General features: G+C 34.3%; 1 protein-coding gene across 1 annotated transcript; it reads left to right on the forward strand.

Moving 5' to 3' along the window:
• Positions 1–9,419: 9,419 nt before the first annotated feature.
• On the forward strand, positions 9,420–19,258 carry LOC136823533 (nonsense-mediated mRNA decay factor SMG7-like; the record flags this gene model as incomplete). The annotated part of the gene is given in 22 exon segments (XM_067079719.1): positions 9,420–9,490; positions 9,701–9,732; positions 9,866–9,920; positions 10,131–10,205; positions 10,438–10,501; positions 10,764–10,835; positions 11,068–11,146; positions 12,308–12,397; positions 12,653–12,724; positions 13,095–13,173; positions 13,592–13,675; positions 13,990–14,075; positions 14,395–14,444; positions 15,050–15,252; positions 16,081–16,191; positions 16,472–16,539; positions 16,762–16,822; positions 16,969–17,085; positions 17,625–17,676; positions 17,818–17,925; positions 18,423–18,472; positions 19,140–19,258. Coding segments are annotated over 22 exon segments (1,762 nt in total), but the record flags the coding sequence as incomplete, so codon positions are not given.
• Between the last annotated feature and the right edge of the window lie 813 nt (positions 19,259–20,071).

Below are 20,071 nucleotides of genomic sequence, written 5' to 3' on the forward strand. Positions count from 1 at the left end.
AACAAACTCGTACTCAGTCTCTTAGCTAGTTTTTTTATAGACTGGCACGCCAGTCGGGCTGGAACGGTATCACACGGGAAAAGTGAGCGTAGGAGTTAGGTAAGCGTGGGAAGGCGGTAAGGGCTGAAAGCTGTTAATCAGCAGTCTCTCACTAACTTTTGCTCGTTCTCCTACGCAGCTCCTATTCTAGCAAACGCCTGCCGCCTTTATGTTCCCGCCCTTCTGACATGATTAATTAACAGACCAGTTTACTAGTCTAGTTTTTTTATAATTTTAATAAAGCTAACTACGAATGGTCGCACCGACGTCAATAAATAGAACAAAGAAGTAGAGCAAGTGGCTCTGGGTACGAGATTACTTTGAGAATGGTTTGGAAAATCTTTTTACCTACAGGTTAGGTTGGGCGAAAAAATATGGTCGGAGAAAACTTATTTCTACTTTCAAAGCAATCATTGCCATAGAAATTTTGAAACTTTGGTAGCTTCTCTTTGTCTTTTTACAACAAATTTGTAAATAAATTAAAAATCCTTTGTTCTAAATCGATTTTCAAGGGAAATTGGATTTTCATCGAATAAGGGTAGTGTATCAATTAGTAGAGCGTCGTTGAGAGCAAGGAATTATTATAGACACTGGAAAAACAACTCGCTGATTTTTGCCAATTTCTCATGTACAAAGCCTTGTCCGCAGTAATGACATTATTGTTCACCCTCCTTCCACCATTAACATGATTCTTCATAGCATTTTAATTGCATTTCTCATCAAAATGCACTTATCCAATTCCCAAATGAACCTTTAAGTTCTCCTCCGAGACTCAAACTCATCTAGTTGATTACTAATTATACATCGTTATGACGTTTTAAAATGCGAGGAAGATGCAAAAATATGCTATGTACAGGGTCAGGGTGTCCCTAATTAAAGTATCGAGTTTGAACATGCGATTGAGTAGAAAAGTTTTTGTGTGTTATCGCTAAAATATAAGAACGTTCTCCATCACACAGGCTTATTACAAAAGGTAAGAGGGAGAGCTTAAAATACAATTTTGTGAACACGCACATAAAACTTTCTACTCATAGTTGTGTTTCGACTCGATACTTTAATTAGGGACACCCTGTATAAGCAAGGAATTATTATAGAGACACTGGAAAAACAACTTGCTGATTTTTGCCAATTTCTCATGTACAAGCCTTGTCCGCAGTAATGACAGTATTGTTCACCCTCCTTCCACCATTAAAGTGATTCTTTATAGCATTTTAATTGCATTTATAATCAAAATATACTTATCCAATTCCCAAATGAGACTTTAAGTTCTCTTCTGAGATTCAAACTCGTCTAGTTAATTGCTAATTATAGGTTGTTATGACGTTTTAAATTGCGAGAAAGATGCAAAAACATGCTATGTATAAGAAATTGAATATTGACACCAGAAATTTTTAAGCTTCAACCTCAAAAAATTGTTGTGCCACCACGTGCCACCAAAAGATTTTCATACCACAGTGGTGCTATGAGACTCACCTCTAATATATTTCAATCTCAGCTCTTCTTGGAGAAATATAAGAAAAATTTTCCCAATTAAAAATTTCGTGTCATTGTAAGCATTTTGTTTGATTTTACTCCTCTGATGATTTTGTTATCACACCAGATTTCATAAATATATATCCGTTTGGTATACTAGCATATATTACTTTTCGCCAGCAAAAGTACGAATAGATAAAGTTAGAGAACATTTAAGAAATAAGAGTATTAATCATTTTTCAAAATCAGAGTCCTTCGAGCCGCCATGACAGTTGTCCTTTGCGGACAAAACCTGTACATCGATTGTTTTCTGAAACAATGGAAATACAATACTTCGCTCTCCACCGTTTCATTCGATGTTTATCCAGAGTCTCTATAATAAATCCATGATATTCCCAATTCAAAATTTCGTGTCATTATAAGCATTTTGTTTGAATTTACTCGTCTGATGATGTTTTTTTCACACCAGATTTCATAAATGTATTCGCTTGGTACTGTACTATTTGTTTTCAAACTTTTGGTCAGCAAAAGTATACACATAGAAAAAGTTAGAGAACTTTTTAGAAATAAGAATATTAATCATTTTTCAAAATCAGAGTCCTTCGAGCCACCATGACAGTTGTCCTTTGCGGTTAAAGCCTGTACATCTATTGTTTTCTGAAACAAAAGAAAGACAATGCTTCGCTCTCCACCGTTTAATTCGATGTTTGACCAGAGTCTCTATGATAAATCCATGATACAACATACAACATACATACGTATGATACAATGCAACGCGGGTGAGGCCTAGTCTGTACACAGACCCGATATCTACGGCTAATTTTAAAATTCATTATCGTAAAGGGTTCGTTGTCGCTGTATTTTCTGACTTGAGGTTTTTCAAACCGACTGCTGAGATGGACTATAGGTGAAAGGGTGGACGACGAGAGGAGTGTTGCTATTATTTATAAATCATACTTCATCGTCGTTGTTTCCGTACGGGAATTTTTTTTTATAAAACATACAATGCGCATAGTGTACTACGAAACGATAAATGTGAGATACACTCTGGTACAGAGTACCCCTAGGCCCTGATCGATTGCAATGTATCCATGTTCACATGGATGGCGGAATGATCGAGCGCGGAATAATTCTGCGAAAAGTTGTTTTAAGACCATCATGCGCAAAAAGGAACAATGTCAAGTCCAGATCATCATGAGCAAAAAGGGACAATGTCAAGTCCAGATCTTAATCCAGCAAAAATAAATGATTTATATTTGTGAAAATGTAAGAATCCCCTAAAACCTGGGATGAGACTGAGAGGAATGCTATTGATTTTAATCCTCTATTTATGGCAGGTCAAAATCGCTAGCGTAAGGTTTGTGATTTTGGTGCATTGCATTGGTTTGGCCTTCGGTTTCGTCGGCCTTCATCCACAAGATCCTGGATGGTTGCATGTTTATTATTGCATATAGTCACAGGCCCGGTGGAGCTTCTTCCCATGGGATGGGATTTCTACCGGGCGGGGATTTCTATCGGAATCTCCCATGCAGGGGGGGGGGGTAGAAAGTGCAATGGCAAAAGGCAAAAATAACCTCTCTGTGACTTTACATAATCTTTCGGCTGCCGTATAATTCTTTCATTCCGAAAGCGTCAAAGCGAAAGCGAAAAAACTAAGTCGAGAAAATGACACAACACAACTTTTTTCGAACTCTCGAAATTTTCTTCTCAACATTAACACTATTACCTTTTGGCTTGCAATCAATATCATTAACCAGGTATATCTTCGTAAGTGTTGGTTTGACATTCATACAGTGCAGAGCAAGTATCTATCTTGTTAGATTTTGAATAAACAATAAATCTCACACTTGCTTTGCAGGTTGGACAGTGACCGAGCCGAGGCCAACGTTTTGTGCGCAGTGTGCAGTGCAGTATCTACAGTGCAGTGAGACAGAAGTGTGTAGCTAACTGCAGATACATTAAATATTTGTCTCGTTGACTTTTCCCCATGCCCATTCACTTTATAATCCTTTCCAGAAAATAGACCGATTCTGTCAGTTAGTCACACTAGCGTCCCACCAAAATGCGTATCAAAGATTAATGCTGCGAAAGCGCTATATCGTTTACTTTGACTCTCAAGCAAAAAAATGCGACGCAAAACTTTTAAAGGGATTCATGAAAAAAAAAACCTGGCGCTTTTTAATGAAATTAACATTTTAGTAACACCTACACTGTGGTGAAGTCGGCGGGTAACTTGCATCAGTGGAGGGAAACGGGAAACTTTTGCCATCAATTAATGACTGACCCAGTGGACGTAACTAATCGATAAAATCAATTATCGATTAAAATCTATTGATTAAATATCGCTTAAAAACGATAATCGATAAATAATTGGTGCCTAAAAAATTGTGAGTATAGACCTTTTTTCAAAGAGGACGTCCTGTTGAATAATTATGTAGTCCAGCCATAAAAACAATGATAGAGCCATGCATAATTACTGTATCATGCATATTGTAATAATTATGCATGGTTTTATCATTGTTTTTCTGCTGGACTACATAATTATTCAACAGGGTGGCCTCTTTGAAAAAAGGTCTATCAAAGATGCCAGAGATCTGCAAAATGACATGAACCACCTTACCCAATGGGAAAAGGACTGGTCCATGGAGTTTAATGCTGACAAATGTAAAGTCCTGCGATTTACAAATAAACACAAAAAAACTGAAGAAACATATTCAATCCATGGCTACAATCTCGAATTGGTAAAATCAGCTAATACAGAACTGCTATTGGATAGCAAAAACATTCAACAACATATCACAAAACGTCGCAAAGGCTCATAACTGTCGACATTTTTTGCAACGAAATCTTCGAATGTGTGACAGGAGTTAAACTCCAATGCTACAAAACCTTTGTACGACCCCTGATCGAATATGCATCAATATTATGGGACCCAGTAGGAAATCTAAAACTCAATCGACACATAGAGTCTGTACAACGAAAATCAGCTAGATGGATTTCTAATCAATGGCAACAAGAAGCCTCTCCAACTAGTATGATTAAGAACCTTGACCTGCAAACATTGGAGCAGAGGCGTACAGTCAAGCGCTTAACATCTCTCTACCAGTTTCACCATGGAATCAAGTTCATGCCTCCTAATACCATTAAACCTCAGAGATGCAATGATCTTCGATTTCAGCCAATCCAAGGTGCAATTCAACGGTATACCTACTCCTTCTACCCATACACAATCAAAGAATGGAATATGCTTTCAGCTGGTCTGGTTAATGCTGAGTCGTTAGATATATTTAATGATAAATTAGTGGCCTTCCTCAAATAGATTATTTTCTTAAGTTTGCTTCAAATCTCAGTGTTAATTAATCTTGTCTTGTCTTATCAAGTTTTCAAAATTCTTTCAGTGATGCGTGAGATCAATAACTTCTTCTGTAGTTTTCTCCTCAATTCAACCTTGCAATCTAATTTATTTCAATTTATCTATGTTTTTATATATTAGTTCATAAAATGTTTTTACTCAGAATTGTTTTTACCTTCACATATTTTTATCGTTCACATTTTAGCCTTTTAGTTTGTTTTCAATGTCAATACAGCCATGTAGCGCTGTTGTGTAAAAACCAATTAATTCCTCAGTAATCTTATTTTTTGCAATATTCAATTACCTCTTAATCCAAAGTGGTTGCCTTTTTATTAAATTCTAGATTTTATTATATTTAGATAGATTTTATTTTATTACCATTTTATTTTACATTCAGGAAATTGTACGTATGTGCCCTCTGAATTATTGAATAGAAATAGAAATATAGCGATCAGATATAAGATATCGATTACATCAAATAGATATCGATTCAAGTTTCATCAATATTATTGATTAAAAATCGATAATATCGCTAGGGTCGAGGTATCGATATTAATTGATATTATCAATTATTAACACTGTAATCAATATTATCGATTACGAATCTATGGTGATAATTTAATACACCTTATCAGAAATTCCACAAAAACAATCGCGCGCTAAAATAGATCCGTTGAAATTGGGAGGTAAACATAAATGGTAGCACAAGTAGCGGCGGTCAGTTCCTTGGTAAAACAAGAACTCATTTGCTTATATCTGGCTTGTTTATATGTTCCTAAAAATACACCTCATTGAAAAAAAAAACAAAAAAAACAAAGCATTCAAGATGCTAGCAGAAGCTATAAGAAAGAGAAAAACAACAACTTTGGTGGTTCTTCAGTTGTTTTGGAGGCTCTTTTGGCATCAATAATTTGGGTGTTTTGTAAGGCTTTTTGCCTGAAAACCGCAATATCACGCTTTGTTTACCTCCCAAAAAGTGTTGCGTAGCAACAACGCGAGGAGGTGGAATTTCCGATAAGGTGTATTGAGTGCTAAAAAATTGAGTATCTATTAGCTATCGATATTCGTTTTAATCTATATTTAATCAATCAATTAATTATCGATTAGCTATCAATTTTAATCGATATTCGATTTTATCGATTAGTAACGTGTGGACTGACCAATCAAAGCAGCAAAATTTCAAAACAAATCAACTACGCAGCTCCGCTCGCAGCTCTACTCTACCATTTTTGTTTTAATCTCATTTTGTATTTTAATGACCAGCCAGGTGGCCAGGTCATTCATTTGAGGGCTATGCATGTTAGCCTCCACTGATGCAAGTTACTCAATCTTACGGTGAAAATAGCTCAAAATATTTCCCATTTAGTATTTTTTTGTATCGTGGTGGCCATGGGTGAAATTTTTGTCAGATAGGAATAGGCAGCTTGCTTGAGGTTTGCTTGAAGATAGTCCCTGACTGGATTTGGTCGAATCAGTTTATACTTATAGGAAATTTTCATCCTGTCAGTGGCATAACTGTACCAAAAATTACTGCTCGCTTTGCTCAAAATCAAGTATTTAAACTATGTTCATTCTTACTTATATTTCATATTTCGTTAGTATTCATCAATGCAAACTCTCCCACTCAATAATATCAATAGCTTTTTCCAATCGATGACTAATCGATGATAACCAATAAAGTGAGTGGTTCTAAACCCAACAGCCCTGCCTAAATCCAATGGGGTCTTTCATAGATACAAACTAAAATAAAAACAAACCTTTTGCTGTGACGCAATGAAGATACCAAAGTGTCAGCTAAACTGAGAGATTTGATACACTGAACCAATTGGACCAAAGCGTTATTTGCTTCTTATACAAAACCAAATTTTTTTATTACAAAATTGTTAACGTTTTAAACACGAGCAACAGATTCAGAATAATAGAGGTAATTATTTTTACAGCTCGCACTTTTTTTATCACATTAATTGACATCTTGACATTTTAGTCATCTTGTTAAATGTTTTGTTTCAAGAGTTCTTCTTGCAAATATAGTTTATTGTTCAACTTGGATAGGGAATGTTTGTAAAAATAGAATTTCTTTCATTTCAGTTATTTGGGGGGTCGGATTTAGGACCACTCACAATATCAATTGATTCCAATACTGTCAACTGCTCTAACTCGGTACTTTCTGACAAAACATGGGACAACCACCTTCATCGAACTCCAAAGTCATTTGATTTGAGTTAATGAACGGCGTATTAAAAAATGCACGATTTCTCTTTCGCACCGAGTAGGCTTTTGAATCGAAATATGAAAAAAATTTGTAGTGGAACACACGTAAAATGTCTGGAACAAAGAAAAAACACAGAATTAGTGGCAAAACAATGAAGCGTTTGACGTCACTCGCGCGGCAAGTTACACACTCGTTATTTGTTAATCCCATCAGGCGATGGGCGGTTAGGCGGCGGGCATTCTCTAATTCTCTAATCAGGGTCTGGTCCTTTTGAATGAAAACAAAACAGTTTAAAAGGACGCGCTTTCAGTGAAAGTTATTGTGTCATGTTATGACAGAAAGTATGATTGATACTTGGTGGAGTTATCAAAACAAATTTGTTGTCAAAGAGATTTACCAGTAAGTGAAAATACAGGCCAGATATCAACATTCCCATGTTTCGACCAATCGTCCCAAGTTAGAGCAGTTGACGGTAATCGATTCGAGACTATTCTAAAATATATATTTAATATCCAATCTTGGAGATTTGCCAAACTCAAAATTTTTAGTTGGCAGGTTTCATGAGTTTTCCTGTGGTATATATTGAAGAACATGAAGAAATAGAAGAAAAATTAAAAATTCACCAAATATCCAATCCAAGCGTTATTGATTGTTTTATTTTGTCCAATCAGATAATTGCCGTACAATTTTATGAAAAGAAGTATCCAATCAAATGAAGGAAAAGTGTTTTCATCCAATCAAGAAAGGATTCTTTAAAAAAATAACGCTTGCAATTGCATCAAATCCCTGCTTTCGTTTGAGAACTAAAGATAAGAAAAATTTCAACCTTTAGAATTAACGATTGAAACAAATAAATTTATATGACTACTCGTTGTCCACAAGGTGCCAAAAAGTCATTAGAGCTCTAAAAATTAGGGTCAGTCATTTTTATCATACTGCATTGGTTGAAATTTAAAAAAGACTTTTCGAATGGAGCAAGTTACGGAAGCCACTGAGAAGAAGAGACATCTTTTGTGTTTATTGCAGACTTCGATATAAAAATTGCATGGGGAATACTTCTGTCAATGTGTATTATTGTTGGAATAGAAAAGAGAAAATAGGTAAAGTTTAGCCTAGCCTAAGTCAGCTGTCAGGGGGCGTAAAAAGAATGTGAGATCTTATTTGTATCAAAAACAAAACACAAGGTATTTCCCAAGCTGCTTGTCCCACCCGGAATCATAAAATTTATATCTCATTTAGCTTAAAGCTGGATGATTTATTTTCATTCCGCAGAGTGTCAAGGGCAATTTTATGGTAAAAAAGGAGCTATGGAGTCAGATTAAGTCCAAGTAAATTTGCCTTTTTTGTTATTTTAGAGTAAATTATAGAAAAAAAACTAGGTCTAACGGCTCATAAACCCATGTATCATGGTTTTCAGTAAATTTTAGGAAGGTAGGAGACTGAAGGTGAGAGGTCGGGTACTATTTTAGTGATGCAGCTATGTGAGAGTCACCTGAGGGCCCACCATGGTTGGGCCGAAGGGCAAGAAAATTTTGAAAAAGCAGACAGTTTTAAGTACTGAAAAAGCGTTTTTTCATAAGCACATTATATATTTAAAAGTACATAATTGAAAAAAAACCCTTATTATCAAGTTAAGTGCTTATAAAAGAATATGCTAGCAGACGTTAGGCATGTTTAAAAGTAAACAAAGAGAGTGAATGAGAAAGTATTGCACTACTGTAAAAGATATAGGCTACGTCATATCTTCCTTCGTTTCGAGGGTAAAAGGAGTAAGGCCTAAAAGCCTGGAGCTGTCTATTGTGTAGACTATAAAAGATAGCAATATACTTCAAGTGATGTTTTAAGCTTTTGCACTTCAAAGTTTGTTATAATCATGATTCTTTTAAATATAAGAAGCCTGTGATTTTATTTGAAGAAACACTCAAGAGAATGATATAAATAAAGTCTTTCATTAACAAGAAGATATGATCACAAAAAATAAATTTTCAGAAACAAAATCATACATTAAGGATATCTAGAAAAGACTTTTTAGCCGGCGACTTTGAGCTCATATTGGGCTTTGAGGTCGGCGAAAATCGCCGGTTGCCGGCCTCAAATAAACCCCTGATGTATCTTTATTATTAGTTTGCCTTAAAAGGTGGTGACAAGGTATATTTTCATTAAATTGGCTGAGTGGTGTTAGATCATTGAACTTTATTTTTCATGATTTTGGACGGGACACGGTACAGTTTTAGCGCAAATTGTCCTTATATAAATATTAAATACTTTTTTCTCCTTTATATCTGGTTTATGACAAACATGAATACATTTATTACATATTTACATCTTCTTTTGTTTCAATCTTTAGGTGGCTAAAAAAATAATAAACTAAAATGAACCATGGTCTCCACTTTGAAATGTGTACAAGCTTTGAAGTAAGTTTTAAACATGAGAATTTTGCTTTTAAAATTGAAAGCCATTCAGTTTATAAAATGGTTTTTGAAATAAATGATTTTTTTTTATCTTAACAAGTTCAACATATATTTTTCAAGTACAGTAATGTTACATTAACTTCTTATTGGATTAATTTATTAATAGTCATTTACTCTTATATTGATTTCTTACTTTTTCTTTTTCCTTTATAGACAATGTCAGAGACTAAAGACAAATATTCATGGTTTGTTTTTTCTATAATTATTAACTGATTTTAGCACTAAAATCATTTCATCATTATTATTTAAAAAAACAACAACTTTTGATAAGATTTACATTACTGGCTTCATCGTCCATTTTATATTTTTATTTACCAGGAAAATCTATAGAAGTAGCTGATGTTTTGTCTGACGAGTTCATTCAAAGGCAAAAGTAAGTTAATATTCATCAACAGTATTACTCATTACACATAAATAAAGCAAAATATTAGATGTAGGTCATTATGTACATCCCTAAGCTAAATTGTTCGAGTGTTATTTAAATGTTGGTCACCTTTGCTCCAACGTGCTAGCTGACATGACTATTTTTCGTGGCTTTTTTATGGTTCTTATTTTAAACATGTACAAATTCCTTTTTGTTTAGCTTGGAAAATTTGTACAAATCAGTTCTTCTCTCAGATGTTCAATACGCATTGGATAACAAAGTAGAGCTTGAACTGTATGTTTATTTTTTATGTTTCTTCCATAGGTCATTTATACACAATACCAATTTTTAAGCTTCCTATGAAAAACCTGAATAGAACCAGGGACTTAAATCTTAGCAGTATAAGGGAGAAATTTTATAAAGGCAAAGACATTTTTGGAGTACTTGTTACGACTCTTTCAAATTCATTGACTTTATATGTAAAAGCTTTGTTTAAAAATGAATCAAATAATGTTTTATTTTGTAGATGGAACAGTGTCTTCAAAGAACACATTGACACTTTCAGGTTGAAAATTAAGGAGAAAAAACAGGTATAGTTAGCTGTTTCTTTCTTTTTGTTTTGAAGCGCCTAAAAGCAAAGATTTAGGGTTTTAAATAGCACTCAACTCTGAATAATAATTTTTGTGTTTTTCTGTTTAATGTGTTTTGAGAAGCATAAAAATATTCAGAACAAACTCCTAGCTTTTCAACAAAGCATAAAAATTGGAACTTATGTAGTATCATAAGTGTTGTTTTTTAACTTTTATCATTTATCAAATTTAGTTAGTCACTCATTTCTTTTCCTTTCACCAGAACAACGAGAAAAATGATATACAAGCAAAGCTTTCATTGTTTTTGGATGTCTCTACAGGATTTTATTTCCAGGTTTGATTTTGACTTTTAATGCAAAAAAACATACCTAGAGAAGGCATATCATATATTTTGTTTTCATGACAGTTCAAGAAGACTAAAAGTAGGGCCAATTCTGATGCTTAAATAGAGATAAGTTTGATGATAAGATCAGGTGTCAATAAATAATGAGGTGTTTGTAATGTTGAATACAATTTCTAAACAATGATGTTACTAATCTCTAGAAAAGAAATTTTTTATTTTTTAGTTGCTGCAAGAATTTTGTGATACCTATGATCTTGATCTTCCCTATCATGGCAAAGCTAGCCAATTGGGTATCTTGTCAAGTATGTATTTCTTTGAGTCAGGGGGGGGGATCGGTAGTAAAATCTCAGACATAATGACTTTACTACCAAGGGTAGTTAAATACTAAAATGGGTGGTATCTATGTGTTAAATGTTGGAAAATTTTTACTACCTGGGTAGTTAAAACTGTAAAAATTAGCAAATTTTAGCTATTTTTGTAATTCTTTTAATTTTTTGGGTGACTTTTTTGAAAAAATCTGAAAATTTTTATAATTTGAAAAAATTTTCTGTTGGAAAGTTGTTTGCTGCAAACAAAAAATTCTCGAATTTTTTTGTCAATATAAAAAAGACTTTAATTCTAAGGGCAAAACATTAATTTTTGCACTAAGTGAAAAATGTGTCACAGAAATAATCGTTTTTTAGCTATTTTTGTAAAATCAGTCCAAAAAGCAACCAAAAAATAGGTGGTCTCCATGACAAATTGTCCCATAATGCAAAAACTTTTACTACCAGGGTAGTAAAATACTTTTTCCAAGAGTCTGGGTGGTTGTATTTAAAAATTTGTAAAAATCCTTTTATACTCATATACCAGGTGCACCAAAAAATGGTATTCAACTTTGTCGAGATATTGTGAGCTTCAGGATTTAAATTTTTTGTTCATTCTTTTTTTATCGCATAGAGGATGCTCTAACTTGAATTTTGAGCTATCATACATTAGGTTTGAAATTTTTACATTAAAATAACTTTCAAACTACTTTTTTAAATTTAATGTACAATAGCTCAAAATTCAAGTTAGAGCATCCTCTATACAATAAAAAAAGAATGAACAAAAAATTCAAATCCTGAAGCTCACAATATCTCGACAAACCTGTATACTTTTTTTTGGTGCACCCGGTCTGAGATTTTACTACCGACCCCTCCCCTGTTTGAGGTGATGTTTACTTTAGCAGTAGTAGGGAAAAAATTGAATAATAAATGACCGCATTATTTTGCATTGTTCAACATTATCAGCTGTAGGTAGTAGGCCTTGAAGAAGTGACAAATTTTCAAATTTTATTATATGTAATTTACCCTGCAATGTACAGTCTGTTTGTGGAGTTTACACATGACAAGAGAGAAGATTTATTGTCTTTTGCAGTAATTTTCCTACTTATACGTTTAAAAACGAAAAACATTGAAACTTTCTGTTTACTTGTTTTATAGAAAACAAGAAGAAGAACGATACTACAAAACCCAAAATCAATGCTTGCTTGTATGTTTGCCAAGATTGTCTTGTTCACCTTGGAGATCTAGGTATTTGACTTTTTTTTGCAATATTTCTAAAGCTATACTTTTTAGATTACTTTTGTTAGTTAACTTTCTTTTCAAAAAGATTTTTCCCCTTGTTTGAAGTTGACTTTTGCCTTCGTTAGAATTCTTTGTTATTTTTAAAGGTCTATAAGTCAGGAAAGCTTTACCCAACCGTCAAATTTGTGAGTAGGATCAGCTCTTGACATCATATTGAACTTCTAAATAGATAATTGATTATAAATAAAAAAATTTTTTTAGCACGTTATCGAAATGACATGCAGCAAGCTCAAACTTTCTACACTTTGGCTTCAAAGGTTTTGCCTGGCAATGGTATGCTGCTGTGCTCCTAAAGTATTTTCATTCTTGGAAGAAGGTTTCATATTTTACTACAGTTAGTAGGAGGTCAATCCTTAGAATCGGTAGCATCTTTTGTGGAACGCAATCACATGTGACTGGGTTGAAAGTAGATAGGATTTTGAGACTATTTTGAGAGGAGGCCTGGCAAAAGTTTTAACATGAAGTTTTGACAGGTTTTGACCATGATGACATTGCAGGCAAATCTGCTGACCAGAATGAGTAAAAAATCAACGATTTTCAAAATTCAAATACAACAAAAATGATTGTTATCATTGGATAGATCGAAGCTACCACTTTTGTTCACACGTTTTTTTTTTTTAATTTCAATCTCTCTTTTCCTCAGGGCAACCATATAACCAACTGGCAATCTTGTCAAGTGCAAAATCCAATAATCTTCAAGCTGTCTTCTATTACTACAAAAGGTTAACAACATTCTATTGTTTCCTATCTCTCTTCCAGAAAACCTTTCATTCCTCAATTTATTTTTATGCCAGCTTCAAAGTTAGTTCTTTGCATTCACACTGCTGCATTTACAAAAAAAAAACTGCATTTTAAATGCCCCCAAGTTTTTTTCTCTAAGAAAAGATGTTAAAATGACTAGTTTAAATTTATCGTGATATTACCAACATTTCTAGTACATGAACTACCTTAAGGGAACTTATTTTGGCGGGAACTTATTTTGGCGGGAACTAATTTAGATGAGCTGCAAAAATCCTGAAAATTCATTTTTTTTAATTTTGGCGGTAACTAATTTTGGCGAATGACAGCATGTTCTATTATCTGTTTTATTTTGCCTTATTCGAAGCTTAGTATAAAAACATTTTGTTCGTTTGTTTTCAGTATCTCTGTACCAAACCCTTTTCCTGCTGCTTCTTCAAACTTGCAGAAAACACTCAGCCAAATGTGTGCCAAACAGAATTACAAGTAAGCATGTACAATTCAATAGAATTCAGGGTTACCTCTGCATTTTTTTTTTATCATAAAAGCTGTAGATAAGGACGAGTTGAACTAGTTTCTACACTATACTTAACCTAGACCTGAAATCTTTTATGTGTACTATTTACTTTATTGCTTTCAGAGAAGAAAAAATAATAGTTTCAAAGGATTCTTAAACTTTTAAATTTGCCTTAACTGAAGTAAAGCGGACTAGGGTTAAAAAAAAAGCGATAATTTGTTTATAAGTATAAGTTATACGTCATTTAAAAAATTGTTCATTTTTATCGGCGTTCTCATTTTAGTATCTTTACAAAGACGAGTGGTTTGACAGTAGCTGAATATTTGGAATTATTCCTTAATTTCACTGGATCTGTCTACATGATGCAAGGTACAATATAGGTTATTTCTTTTATTCTGTCATAACATTGCTTGGAAGGAGAACTTTCAGACATGAACAAACATCTGGGAAGTGTTGGCAGCACGCTTTGGTATTCCTATAGATTTACAATCATCACATGAAAAACAAAACCTTTAGTGTGTAAAAGTTTGATTTTGAAGCCTAAAGGTAAAATTTGATAATAATTCGAATTTGCTAAGCACCATGTTTCCAAGAGGTCAGATTTCTCAACCATCCTGCACAATTAGCACAAGTTCGATGTTTTGGTTGCTTTTTTTAATTTTCTAAAACTTTCTTTTTCTTACTTCAGATATTTCAAAAATTAATGCCTTGAAAGACCAGCTTATTCAAGACCTAAAGGTATTGCAGTGATTACAATAATTTTCACCCTGATGAAACTTATCTAAAGGAGCAATTAGGATTTCAATATTCTCTGTATTGCATAGTACATTGGATTACTGATTTGAACTTATGATATTTAATTATTTCCCTAATATTCACTGGCCTGTTCCATTGCGAATAACCCTTTGAAACATCCTGGAAGATAGTAAAGTCTGCAAAAATTACCATGTGAAAATTTCTTTTTCATACTGTACGTTAAAATGAAAATGGACTAACTAAAATCAGTCTTTAACCCCGTGGACGGCCCTGGAAGTTTTACAATAACTTTTACCCTTTGGAAGAATAGAAACTTTCCACTTAAACCCCTTGGATATTTTTGATATTTTTGATTTTTTATTTTTATTTTTGATAACCCCCTTCGAAATGCTCGTCCATCCCCTGTTTGGATATAAAATGGAATGGCCAAATATAACTTGGTATTGTGCTTAAAACAACTAAAATTCTATCTATATGATTCAAATCAAAATTCTTGCTCGTACTCGAATTAGAGAAACTTGACTGAATTACCGATTTTGTTTGCATATAAAATAACTGAAGTGACCTATATATTACATTCTTTCAAGGATGTGCTGTTGGAATTGACTCAAATCCAATTGGTTCATTTGATGTCTGTCTCCCTGTTCAATCTTCAACGTTGTAAACATCGAAACTACGAAGCAGACAATCTAAGTGAAGAAGATACAAGTTTATGGCATGTTTCGCTACTCTTCTGCGTGCAGTTCTTTCAAATCATGTTGGAATACACAAGCGAGATGATTGTGAATAGGTAAGAGATTTTAAATTGATATATCTTTTTCACTTATTAACAAATAAACGTACTTGATCCACTTGTTTTTGGTAGGGAGCACTTTGTACAAACAGATAACCTCCATGTTTCTAACTGATATTGTAAAACTTTATCATGGCTTGGGTCACTGGTTATCACTGTGTTTCACTAACATACTGCCGATTGGTAGTGTGAAAGTCTTCGTCTCAGACTTGCATCCCAATGAGCCGAGTTCTATTCCCAAGCACTTCCAGACAGGATGTTAAAAAAAATGGTGATAAACGTTCTCTTCACTGATAGATCACGACGTTTTGTTTACGTTTGGCTACGTTTTCAAGAGAGAGATTTTTCTCCAGTTATCGGTCATGGTGGGGAATTATGTCTCCACTCTTTGTACCACCAAGACCTACTCCTTACCCATATTTTTTTAATTGACAAGAACTAACTTTAATTTATTTTAAGTCGAATGAATGTTAAGAAAGTCTTCTTACGTTACCCTTTTGATTTACTACGAACACTTAGAGCGACCGTAGCATGAAGGTAGAGCATCCAGCTATGATGCGCAAGGTTTTGGGTTCGATCCCCAGCCGGGTCATACCAAAGATTCCCAAAATGGTACATGATGTCTCTCTGCTTGATGCTCAGCAATTAAAGAGACGGATCAAGGGTAAGTGGAGAAATCCAGGGAAAGGAGTGGCGCCCTCCCTTACCTTTGGGGAAGACAGCTAGAGAAAAGGGAGCCTTCGGGTCGCCCTCGACTGCGGTCGCAAACTTACTTACTTATGACCACTTCTTTTACGATGAACTTCTTGGGTGATTTATTTTCAGATTCCAATTGATAGAGATGAAGTGTCTACCAGCTATCAAACTTTTCACTGATTGGATAGTGTGTAGTGGATCAAACACTTTGGCTCAAGAAGCTTTTCAAGAAAACCTCAAGTATGATATTTTGCTTTCGGTTAACTTTTTGTTGGTATCAGAGAAAATGGTTGATTGGAAAGTTCTTTGAAAAGTTCTGTTTTGCCTATCTTTCTTAAGCCTTGGACATATCCAAATGACACGGATGTATTGCAATTGACTGTTTTTTTTTAAGAACAACATATCACTGACTTTTCTTTGTGTCTCTGCATAGTTATTTCCCAAAATGCCAAAATTTTCTAAATGCTTAAGATGTATGGAAGAATTGTATTGCAATTGACTGTTTTTTTTCTGTTTTAAGATTATATCATGATGTCTGTTCGTTCGCTAATCAACTTTTAACCATTCAAAATAAAAAAGAAAAATCATGTAAGTTCTTTTTTTTCTTCGTTGATCCTTTTTTATTTAATTCATTAAATTTATTTCGAACCCCCTACCTATCATTTAAAGAAGTAATTCTAAAGTAGTACATAGTAGTCTATGCTGCTGCAATGGAATTCAATTTTTTATGAAATGCCCTATCTAGCCAACAAGATTCTTTTTACTTTTCAGTATAGTCAGTACTAAACTTTGCATGTTTTTCTTCATCAGTTTTACCGTTGATGGAGGATTGGGAGATGCATGGTGTGAACCCGTTCCGCAAAATACACAGGTATGTAATCTACAGAATGGGAAACATTACCTCGCACCTCTGTCAGAAAACTCTTTAATGTAAATCTCTTAGTCTTAGAGAAACTCTTAGAATCATTAATCAGCTGAAGCAACCCCAACAAAATCGAACTTCAATCTCCCTTTTAGACGCTATGATTATCGCATCCAGCCTGTAGAAGTAACCATCGCTCAAGTATGGAACATTCGTGTATCCAGGCTATTTCATTTTCTCGATTGGCTGTGCCAACAAGAACATGTAATCTCGTAAGTGGCTCAACTGCTTTTTCTTTTTTTTTTCTTCTTTGATGAAAAAACAGAAAAAATATTTATTGCACTTGTGGCATTGAAGCCGTTTGTGTAAATGTAAATGACCAAGCAACAGGAGGCTTTCTAGGTAGATAGGTAAAGTCGATACCCGGTTATCTAGGATTTTTACGTTTTTCGATCTTTTTCTCGGTATACATCTATGAACTGAACGGAACATAGGAAAGAGCGGAGATTCGAGCCAAGAAACCCCTAGTTTCAAGAGTTGATGCATTTGCAATCGGCCATCTCTTTTCTACTATTACATTGAAAAACAGTTGCCGTAGAGCATTTATAATTGGCATGAGTTGTAATTTATAGACATTAAATGTTTCAACAAGGTGCGGTTAGGGCGTGGTCTATTTTTGTTATGTGAACCTTGTAAGGGGGAGCTGCCACCTGCAATTTCTGCAAATTGACTTCATTTCGACGTTATGCTTCGAAATTTATCCGACACAAAGATTTATATTATATTATAGTTTTGACACGTAAACTTTTAGATTTTTATCGAAAGCCGAGCAAAATGGCAAAGTTGAATACATATGCAAACAGGTAAATATAAAGTGATTACAGTTTCAATACAAAGTTAATGTTATTCCAATTCAACCCAAACCATGTATGTAATATGTACATAATGAGCTAACTTTTATAGTGGCTTTTTTATTATTCATTGCCTACTTTTCTAATTTATAGTCAGCAGACGTCATAACTCCACCTTCATCGACAAAGAAACAACAAACACAGAAAAAGCAGCAACCCACCCAACAAAATATTAAAGTCTTACAAAAACCAAAAACTAACGTAAGTTTGTGATGGAATTTTCTTTTACCATATAAAGTCACCTATAATATAGTCAGGTTTTTTTAAAAGGTGGCAAAACGATGCACTCCTTTTTGCTTCATGGGGAAACCATGTCAGCGTCAAAACACTATTCTCCTTGGGAGTGGTTTCAACATGATAACAAGAAAGAGTGCACGCTTAAAGTGAATAGACTAAGTTTGTTAACTCCCCTCTTCTCGGTTGAAAAGTAATTCGTATATATAAGTATTCAGTTTCCTTTTTAACGTCAAAATGTTTGCTTGAAATCCAAGCCATGGCACCATTTTTTAGAAGGAAACTTTGTAAATTAGGGATTTTAGCAAACCGGGTAAGCCTAATTTTAGCCTATATTTAGCTTATTTTTGGGTTTTCTGAAGTACAATTTCCACCCCCTGGCAATTACCCCCCCCCGTTTATTTGGAACCTAAGAGAGATGCTCCATTATTATGATTATTTTTTACTTATTTACTTCTGTTCAGGGTCAAGGAAATCAAAACGTGAACGAAAATGTATTTCCACAAAAATCTAGGTACGAATAAAAATCAATTTTCTTCATATTTTGACTATTGGAAGGTAAATGTATAGTACACAGTTGCTTGACCACCCCTAAAATTCGACCATTTTTATGCTTTTTGGGTCAAGGGCCATCGTCTTGGTTGGATTATTTTTAAAAGCCTTTACGAGATAGTAGTAAAATTGGCAAATTTGAGGGCTCGTCGAGCCTTTAAAGGTAGCACTTTTTAAGAAGAAAAAACTCGAGGTTTCTAGCACTATATGATTTAGAAGTAATTTTTTTTCAAATTGTTAACTGTCCACTACTGGTGGTATCCAGTCATAAGAAAGCGTGAAGCAACGTACCCAAAGATAAGGTCTATTCAAGAAAATGTCAACCACGATTTGGGATATAGTCTTTATCCGCTTGAATCGCCCAACGGCTGCTATCAAAATTGTGGTACCCAGCCTCATAGAGCATGGCTAACGTACCCATTTCTTTAGGATGCCCGTACAATTCCATTCTTTAGAAAAAATTTGTTTCATTCTTCTCATCAAATTGTTTATACTTGTGGAGCAATCCAGGGAGAAAGAGTGTCGCCCTCCCCTACCTTCTGGTAGATAGCTATCGAAAGAGGAGCCTTCGGGTTGTCTCCGACTGCGGTTTCAGACTTGTTTACTTATACTTGTCTATTGATTTTTAGATCGCTCTTTCGTACAGAATCTGAAGAAATTGGATCATTGCCAGGTGTGAAAGGTCCAGTTCAATCATATTCACTTTTCGATGCCATCTGGAGTCGCCAAAACACACCCCCTCATGAAGGTATGTGTCATGTATATGTATTACATTTTGATTCTACCACCTTCCATTTTATTCCACGTGTCTTTGAATGCTATTCTTTGTTTTTGGCTGGTGTTTTCTTAACCTTTTTTGAGTCTCACGTTTTTTAAATGGTTCTGGAAAGGGTGTATACAGTAGGTAAAATGTTCTCTTTTTGATTTTTTGCACAAAGATGGGTAGCCATAAACCCTCGAATAAATAATCGAGATAAGCGTGTGTTTTTAAGCCTACATTTTCTTCCAGAACTCTAGGGACCGACAAAAATAAATATCTTTATTAGTTTTCGCAAAAATTGTAAAAAAAAGAAGAACAAAACTGGATTTATTTTAGCGAATTGCGTTTTGGAAAAATTTAGCGCGGATAAATTTTAGCGATCTGTCGATTCGGCGTGTTTTAGCGAGATAAATTTTAGTTAAAGTAGGGAAAACTCGCTAAAACGCTAAAATTAGTCTCGCTAAAATTTCTACGATTAAAGTAGTTGATTGCGAATGGTGGTTCTACATACAGGTGCTTGTTTTCTCCAAGGAATGTAAATTGTTGTCTTTTTCGAAAAGTTTTCTTTCAATCATATCATATCATATCATATCATGTCGGTCATTGGACATCATCGACATCATGGACAGCATTTTCCAACATTGTCATTCTCCTCTGTTCTGTTGTTGAAAGAGAGGTTGTTTTTTTTATAGAAAATCTTTCGTCGAGAGATCTGAGTTCACCGAATACTAATTTGAGAAATATAAGGTGTTGCAACCACTGAGCTTTATATGGAGGCTGTTTCCCAATCCCCGCCAAGCA

Source organism: Clytia hemisphaerica, unplaced genomic scaffold, assembly GCF_902728285.1.
Source record: "Clytia hemisphaerica strain Z4C2 unplaced genomic scaffold, Clytia hemisphaerica genome assembly, whole genome shotgun sequence".
Taxonomy (NCBI): domain Eukaryota; kingdom Metazoa; phylum Cnidaria; class Hydrozoa; order Leptothecata; family Clytiidae; genus Clytia; species Clytia hemisphaerica.